The sequence below is a fragment of the Nematolebias whitei genome, chromosome 13, assembly GCF_014905685.2.
Source record: "Nematolebias whitei isolate Nwh7 chromosome 13, NemWhi1, whole genome shotgun sequence".
Lineage (NCBI taxonomy): Eukaryota > Metazoa > Chordata > Actinopteri > Cyprinodontiformes > Rivulidae > Nematolebias > Nematolebias whitei.
In genome coordinates, this window is record NC_056510.1 from 34,463,762 (window position 1) to 34,464,576 (window position 815).

General features: G+C 46.9%; 1 protein-coding gene across 1 annotated transcript in view; it reads left to right on the forward strand.

The window, feature by feature from the left end:
• The window catches only part of dbr1 (debranching RNA lariats 1), a gene marked incomplete in the record, with an annotated part of 9,298 nt that extends 8,716 nt beyond the window's left edge, over positions 1 to 582 (forward strand). The window contains 1 exon segment of the mRNA XM_037686614.1: positions 1 to 582. Coding sequence (XP_037542542.1) covers positions 1 to 457 — 457 coding nt within the window.
• Between the last annotated feature and the right edge of the window lie 233 nt (positions 583 to 815).

An 815-nucleotide genomic window follows, 5' to 3' on the forward strand; every position in this document is an offset into this window, starting at 1 on the left:
GAGCAGCACTTGGGGGAAGGAGGAGGAGGAAGATGAAAATGTAGATGAGCCCAGCGAATATCCATCTGATACTTCAGCATTGTCAAGTTCTTTTAACCCAGATCAGATCACTATAGAGGATGAATGGGAGGAAGAAGAGGAAGATGAAGCAAAACCCACAGAGAGGGCAGATACGATCCCTGACCTTCATACACCCAGCCGATTGATTCTTCCTGAGCCCAAATCTGGTCTCTTATCCAGTCCTGACTCCCACCTGATGGACTTGCCACCTCCTTCCCATTCTACCCCGAAAGCTGCTCCTCCACAGGAGGAACAGGATAACAGAGACGATGAGTCCCCAGCTGCATGCATTCTGAAACGAAACATCAAGAGCGAACCAAGCAGCAGAGACACAACCCCCAAAATCAAACGCAGGAATCAGGACCTCTATAAGGCAGAGCCTGAAGACGAGCTATAGGAACCAGGACCTCTATAAGGCAGAGCCTGAAGACGAGCTATAGGAACCAGGACCTCTATAAGGCAGAGCCTGAAGACGAGCTATAGGAACCAGGACCTCTATAAGGCAGAGCCTGAAGATGGGCTATAGACTGCAGTAGTTTATCAGTAAAACGTGTGAGTAATATTTACTGCTGGTTCCTTTTCGTTCATCTATCTGGGACAACAGCTGATGCATGACTCTGCACAACAAATGTCTCTACACAAACAGCTGCACACAGCTAAAATTTGTCCAGTGGTTCATGAGCCATTTTACTAAAAGACAAACACAATCGCAGGCAAAAACATTATCACCTTTGGTGCCAATCAAGAATTACAAG